This window comes from Drosophila guanche, unplaced genomic scaffold (assembly GCF_900245975.1).
Source record: "Drosophila guanche unplaced genomic scaffold, DGUA_6, whole genome shotgun sequence".
In the NCBI taxonomy this organism is placed as follows: domain Eukaryota; kingdom Metazoa; phylum Arthropoda; class Insecta; order Diptera; family Drosophilidae; genus Drosophila; species Drosophila guanche.
In genome coordinates, this window is record NW_022995746.1 from 3,209,442 (window position 1) to 3,217,073 (window position 7,632).

Consider the following 7,632-nt stretch of genomic DNA (forward strand, 5'->3'; position numbering starts at 1 on the left):
ACAAAGAAAACAAAACATAAAATGTTATCATTAGTTCTAGTTATACATCTAAGTGGAAAAATCATTTGAAAATCATTGAAAACCCATGTGAAAATATCTGTATGTGTATTGTATATAATGAGAAAGGAAAAAATTATAATTTAATTGTTTATCAAACGCCAAATAAATTGAAAGCATGCAAAATCGAACAAGAATTTCATTTGAGCCTGTATCTTTTTTGTTTATTATTTCAAATGCATAAATAATGGCCAGTTATCAAAGTTCTTTGTGTGGCAGTGAAAAAAGCGTGAATGAAAAAAAAACCAAACCAAATATTGTACATTTGTTTGAGGAAAATAGAACCATTGATGATTAAAAACATTTTTAATTGAAATCAGCCAGCAATGCAACAAACAAACAAAATAATAAACGAACAAATTTCCAAATAAAAAGTACAATTATTTTTTTTCATTTTATTTTATTTTACTCCAAGTGGCGGCCCCATGGGGTGCTGCGGCACAGCAGCTGCCATCAAATCCTGCCAAGTACTTTGACTCCTATGTGTGCAGGTTAAACGACTTAACTTTCAACTCTAAAATGCATGACAAGGCAAACAAACGAAAGGAAAGCAAAGTACGAGAGTTCATTGCGCTAATTCTGTCTTACTCGCACTTAAAAATGTCACGAAAATGTTCAAGTAAAACACGGCTGAAGGCTGCTTCAAAATGTTTTCCTCATTTTGGGTTATTTTGGGGCGCCCTTGGAGGGGGTCTCCATGCATGCGCAGCATAAAGAATAACATCAAATAAAGTGTCCTGCTCCTCAGCTATTCCTTCAGCGATAAGCCCCAGCCAAGATTGGGGAGGTTATTCCAGAGAGCAGCAGGGAGAAATTTCAGATGGATTTCGCTACTAGAAGAACAAAGTCCTTTGTCCTTGCGGCATGGGGGATGGAAAATATTCCTAAATATCACGGAATATAATTCCCAAATGTTTTTTTGCAACCCAAGAGATGCACCAAGGAAAGACAGGCAATGGGAAACAAGGGAAGGGAAGCTCTCTGTCAAAATGTAAAGTTGAAAGTACTGCGGCTGGAACACGCTGGAACCATTCCACGCAGATGGAGCTGGATTCAGGCAACAGCTCGTTAGCCAGGACACACGCCTGGCGAAGGAAATCATAGAAATGCAGCCGAAGACGCAGCCGGAAGACAAACCGATTTCCTCGCAAGAGCTGCCTCAGAGCGGAAGCCTGAACTCGACACCCCCGTTGGGGCAGATGTGTGTGTGTGTGTGTGTGTGTGTGGCAGATGACAAGGTTAACTCCCCCAAGTCAGGGAAAATCGTTTATGCGTCTTCCCCCCTATCAGACCCACACACACACACACACATCCGAGTACGAGTGTTAGGTGTGTGTGTGTGTGTGTGTGTGTGCAGGTGAATAACAGTTTTTCCCTGCCTGCTGCCTGTTTTCTTATTTAAGACACCGTGTGTCGGGCATACATGAAGCGCCAACCCAACTGTTTGCCTCACTTCTGGCGTGGTCCGTGGACTCTGACATGACCTGGACAAACATTTTGCCAGCTTCCAGCAGATGCCATCGGCATTTTTCCCGCTTCCGCAGTTTTATCACGGGGGCATCTACTTTTCCCTTACAGTATTTATACCCTGACCCCACTGCTGTGTGGGGCAGGAGGCAGCCAAAGACTGACTGACAGTTCTGTTAATGACTTTAGTAACCCACTTTGCGAGCTGTAATTACGAACATCAGCTGCTCCTTTGTTGCCATTTTTAATGCCTTTTTTACATGTTTAAACTTGAGTAAGTTGCTCTTAATTGAATCTGTTGAATTAGTTTTAATTTATTAGTTCTCCTACAACTTTCAGCTCGGTCTGTCTTCCCATTTATTGCCTTCTTCTTTCATTTCTTATTTGTGCTCGTGAGCCGTAGTTCCTGGCTGCTAACCGGTTAGTTGCTCTCCTGTCCGCTGTCAGTCGAGAGGCATCTCCTGCCACATGTCCCGAGCTCTCTCTCTCTCTCTCTCTCTCTCTCTCTCTCGCTGTGCTAATCAGTGGACATTTTGCAACACTGGTTCGCAGCTTCACAAGCAACAGCCTCGGCTTGGAGTGGCTTGTGGGGCATGGCTTAGATTGGGAGCTTCTTTTTGCTTTTGCCCTTTGGAGCTTCGGCACAGTGTTTAGCTCATGCACATGGGCCTCGTGACCTAAGTAATGGGCCTGTCGCTGCCAGACTGTCGCCGGAAACATAATTAACAACACGTTAGACCCGCAAATATAGCTTGGAAGGGGTGAGATATGAAGAGCTATCTAAGTGGATATTGGGACAAATTCTATGCCCAAAAATTGCCATTCAATTACAATAAGCTTTCATTGCTTTATGCCCCTCCATTGTAGTCCACAAAATCAATGCCTAATCTTTCTTTTTCATTCATATTTTGCGTATGCAAATTACTTCCTTATTATTGTTGCTGGCTGCTGGGCTGCTGCTTATTCAATGTTCGCACCAGCAGCCACAAATTTGGCACGCATAAGCGGATTACTTCACTCTGATTTCGAGACATTGGAGGGGCATTCTTTCCACGGTTCTGTAAGGGATAAATACCCTCGGATGATGGCTGATTACTTTGTTAATGGGCTTAAAGGAAAGCTTGAGAAAACAACTAGTTTGAGGGAGTTTTGGGTTGTCTAAATATAATCCTAAACAAAATATTTAAAAATATATTTATAAATACTCAGAGAAATGCATCTCCAGCACGGGCTGCCCCTGCCTACAGGGTACAAAAGACAACCTATAAATCAGCTTAAATTTACACTTTGCACAAAAGTTTGTGCAAAATGTGGCGACAACAAAAAAAGAAAGTTGACACAGCTGTGTGTCCTGCGATTTATCCTTCGTCGCTTTGTGTTGACTGTGTCGCCAAATTATTTGATTGAATGCGTGTGCAATCGATATCTGAATCGGCTTGGCTAGATAACATTTCATAATTGAAGGAGCAGCAAAGTTGAATTCCTGCTTTTCTGCAAGGAACAACTCATGTTTCCATGGAAGACAACATGCCTCCAATCAACGGCATTCATTAATATTTAATGGGCCCTAAATGAGCGCGCGTAGGCTGCGAAATAAATATTATTTTTGGCCATAATTGGGTTAAGTGAGGAGCAGCAAATTGAGCGAAATATTCCATGGGTGTGCGGGGGTATTTGAGTGGATTAAGGGGCATAAATATGTGGAGAGCAAGCTAATGCTAAGAAATTGTTATTGCTGCGTTTTCTGCAGTTGAAACTTCCACACTTATTTCCTCAATTTGCTTCAATGATTTAGTATCTGTTGCAAATGTATTGTCTAAGACTCCGGCGTCAATTCAATCGATTATCTCGCTGCCCCCATATGATGTCGCCCCCGAAGCGGGCAGAAGCCAAAAGTTGTTTTGACAGCAAACAAATACTTCTGCATGGCAGCGCACAAAAACAGAGCTCACAGAGAGAGAGAGAGAGTGAGAGCTAAGTTAGCGCCATTGTCTTGAGTCATAACGTAGAAAAGTTTTCGGCTGGCTTTTCCACCTTTGCTGCCACCAGCTTTTGTTTTATCTCCTCGACTTAATTGGAAAGCATGAAGACACACACACCACGCACACGTAGAGTGAAACGTGTTGGCATTAAAACACGCACGACCAGGAATAACAAACAAGACGACAATGGCTGCCAAAATGTTGGTCCTTGCTGCCTCAGCCCTCAGCTTCCGCCCAACTAAATTCCATTCCAGCGGCGAATGTTGTCTACATAATTTGCGAATGTTGTTCCAAGTGGCTACTCGACAGCTGCTTAGGGTGTGGGGAATGGTCGTGCATTAAATATTTTGGCCTTACTCACTCATACTTTAGCTGGAGACACGCACGCCGGCCTGTCCTTGTGCATAAATAATGGCAGCCATAAAAATTAGTACAGCAAATGGGACAACATTTCAACAAACACATCAACCGAAGAGACTTAAATCAGTCTTAAGCAAATAAAAGACATAGCTGAAAAGTGAGCAACTTCATTTCTGGGATATCCTTAATTGGACCTTTTCGATTGGCCAATCAAGCAATTGAAAATTTGCACAACTAATTAGCTGCTGCTGCTGGGCGGGAGAGTAAACACTTCGGTAAATCCCCCTAGCCTTTTCAGCTGAATCTGCAATTTGCTTGTATGCAAATAAACCGCTGGAGCCGCAATTGCGAGCAAATACAAGTGGCAAGGATCAACCCAGAGGGAGAGCTCCAGCAGCAGCAGCAGCAGCAGCGACACCTGAGCCCAATTACGAAACTAATTAATTGAAAGCAAAGAGGCGTGAACGGAGAGAGCAGACAGCCAGACTCAAGTGGCGCCATCAATCCGGGGCAATCAGCATCAAAATTCAAAACCCTCACTGGACGGACCACTGCATGTCGACAGGACATGCGCCGGACATACGAAATCAATGTCCGGTTCAGCCACATCCAAAGTTATGGATGGCGTGCATAAAAGTCAACGTCAATGATAAATGAAGCTCCAGCGCCAGCTCCATTTGCATACCGATGCATACAGAATGGCCAAGACGAAAAGACGAAAAGACGAAAGATGCAGCAGTAGCTGGAACTCTCAAGGGATTTGGCAAGTGGAGTTCAAGTGGAGTACTTGGAATGATGGCAGTACTCTTCCTTTGGCTTTTCGATTGCAAACAAACGAAAAATACGTATTCCCTTGGCAAAGCCACCGGACGAAAGGATAACAATGTCAGTGACACATGAGCAGAAAGCAGCGAAAGCAACGAAAGGGAACAGTGAAAAAAATCGAAGCAAAAAGAAAAGAGAAATGAAAAATCGTCGCTAGGTGTCGACAGTATGATGCAAATTTAATACTCTTCAAGCGAAGAGAGTTGCCAAAAGAGAGAGAGAGAGCGCCGGCTGTAAAACTTACAAGAGTTTGCAAAAACTAACACTCAGGCATAATTATAATGAAAAACGGTTAAGCAGAGTGCACTTTATAAGTGTTTTAGTTTGAAAAGTGTTTATGGAAATCGAGCAGTGAGCCTTTTAAAAGAATTTCGCCTCTTTTTGTCGTAGCGAAGTTATTCCCACTTCGTAGCGGGGGTTGCAGCGTCACTTGTCATAGCTTACAAGCTAAGGCCGCATGCGAGCCGTTATGGATCGTGAGAGCGAGCGCGAGACGTTGTGGATCGTGCTCTAACAGAACTGTAGACAGGCTGTTACGCTATGCTGTTAACAGCGCTGCTGTAGTGGCACATTTTTAGATCATAGCAAGCCCCAACATACACGTCTGCCCATAGATTAAGTGCATATTAAGCTCAAAAATTGTTTCACCATGTGCCAATCAAAAAGTTTTGATAAAATATGCACCTGGTGGTTTGCAATATGGAACATAATCCTCGGCCTTATATGGAGCTTTCTGGGCTATCTCGCCATCATCGGACACGAGCGTAAGTACAAATTTCCAACTGTAAATTCCAACTAGCAAAAACTAATCGGATGTTTTTTTAGATGGCATACGTTCACGGTATTACGACACAGTTGTTTGTTTGTTTACAATTTCGATCTGTATTTGTGCGCCGCTACATGTGTTGTCTGGCATTTTGATAATGCTTGGAGATTGGAAGGTCTGTTAGTTCCCTTGTTTCCCTTACCAAACCATTTTAGATAAGTTTTTAACCTGCAGGATAGCAAACGGATGTTCACATTTGGTAAAAACCTGAGCAATTTATTCCCATTCTTTTTGCTGGGCACCATTATATTTCCAAGTAGGTGGCTCGACAGAATCAATATTGTTTTTTTCTCATTTGAATTTCTTTATCTCTGATTTCAGTCATACACTTCGCTGCCCTAACCAGGGTGTGCCGCTATTATGAAAAGCGCTGGAAGTCAATGCCGTTTTCCGATTCCAATTAAAATTTTAGACACACAGCCCAAAGGGTCATCAAGGGTATACAACGTTCGGATCCTGTTTTTTGATTAAAAACTCCCAATTGGATGTATGGCTGCAATCAGCAGCACGCTTCAGCAACACAAATTTAATTGCCTTTCGGGTTGGGTTTTGAGGTGGAAAAAGCGAAGGACTTTCATAGAGGTGGCGAAATACAGATAGCTTTGACATGGAAATTTAAAGTAACCCAAGAAGGATTTGCCAATGATGGTATGGTGAAGGAAGGGTTGTGGCTATGCATCGATACTCAGCTTTAGTTGACATCTTTAGGTGCCTAGTCGCTATTTTTCGCTCTTTGCCTACTCTCTGAACAGAAACATACATACATACATACACATGTACATATTTAGTTGTAGCTTATGTTTACGCTCTTTCGTCTATCTATCCCGCCTTCTTCATTGCTGAACTTTTCTCCCGCACTAGAACCGAAGCTACTGCAAAGCTCTCCGAACAACGCCCTCTCTCTCTCTCTCTCTCTCGCTTCGGCGTCAATGCAGGCAGCCTTGAGCTTAGCGTCACCGTTATGAATTGTCTGATCGTTCTTGCTGCTGAAGCTGCCCATTTACAATATTGAACCTCGAAAAAGCTCAATGGATTAACAGCTAACTTTTGACTTGCATTCTTATGTTTCACCTACGACTAAAAAAAAAACAAAACCAAGTTATCAGGAAGTCAAAAGAATTGCTAGAAAAATGTGTATGAACTAAAAGAAACATTGAAAAACATGGAAAAACACAAGAATCGGAGACAGGGAAGGATATGCCCAGAGGAAAGACAAGTGTGTCCACCCCACAGATGACAGTCATAGTACAAGTGGATGAACAGCCATGTTTGTCATAGAGAAATTAATCCCTAATGCCAATGTTAAATAAGAAGAGCAACGGACATGTGCCAGAACTTGTTGGACAACTTGTCAAAGCTGATTTTGCCTGTCAGAATGAGCCTTGATTTCCAAGCAGCCATGAAGAGAGAGAGAGAGAGAGAGAGAGGGAGAGGGCATGGCATAGGGAAATGATTCTAACTCAGATTTTTCCCATTGTCTAACAATTAGCATTCCCCTTCGCTTGGCAAATGGTTTGATGAAATCAATTACCAGTCCCTTCAACCAGCAGCAACTTTTCTCGGCGGCAAAATGAAATTAGTGCGCCTCAAGAAGTCGTCGAAGGAGACGCGGCAAAGTGCAGAAGGAAAATTGAGTAAAAGAGAAACCGTTTACTTGTCGACAGTCGACAAATTGTTTAGGACGACACTGCAAAGGTTTTCTATGTTTTCATTGCTCTTTTATTGAGTTTTTATTGGCCTTTGGCTTGTGTTTTTGCTTTTCTTATGGACCAAATTTAATTTGAGAAAATATTTGTGGTGGCTGATTTTGATTTAATATACTTTAAGACATAGCCATGGATGTGTTTTTGTGCTGGTAGTCGCCTGGATGTGTGTGGCAAGTAATTGAGTTTTAAGAAGCAGTCCACCAGTTCTGTATGGTTTTTTTTATGCCGCATATTTTGCAGCAGACTTAATTCAATTTTTCCAAGGAAAACGAGGGTGAGCATTGACCTTTTCTTGAGGATGATTTGGAAGTCAATCAATTTAGCTCATATTTTTGGTACTCTGATTTTAGGCTTTCACTTTGTCGCGCCCTTTCCCGACCCTCTCTGTAATAGTAACGTTTTTACCCAA

The 7,632-nt window shown here is 42.3% G+C and overlaps 1 protein-coding gene across 1 annotated transcript; it reads left to right on the top strand.

The window, feature by feature from the left end:
- Nucleotides 1–5,279: 5,279 nt before the first annotated feature.
- Nucleotides 5,280–5,964, top strand: LOC117582171. Its single transcript, XM_034269772.1, has 4 exons — nucleotides 5,280–5,455; nucleotides 5,517–5,632; nucleotides 5,692–5,773; nucleotides 5,839–5,964. Exons 1-4 carry the CDS (start codon nucleotides 5,341–5,343, stop codon nucleotides 5,919–5,921), a joined length of 396 nt encoding a protein of 131 aa, XP_034125663.1. The 5' UTR covers nucleotides 5,280–5,340; the 3' UTR covers nucleotides 5,922–5,964.
- Nucleotides 5,965–7,632: the final 1,668 nt, after the last annotated feature.

Excerpts from the sequence above, each read along its gene's own strand:
- LOC117582171 (XM_034269772.1), top strand. The coding sequence starts at position 5,341 with ATGTGCCAATCAAAAAGTTTTGATAAAATATGCACCTGGTGGTTTGCA. Across the intron at positions 5,456-5,516 it reads CGCCATCATCGGACACGAGC|ATGGCATACGTTCACGGTAT; the intron begins GTAAGTACAAAT and ends ATGTTTTTTTAG. Across the intron at positions 5,633-5,691 it reads TAATGCTTGGAGATTGGAAG|GATAGCAAACGGATGTTCAC; the intron begins GTCTGTTAGTTC and ends TTTAACCTGCAG.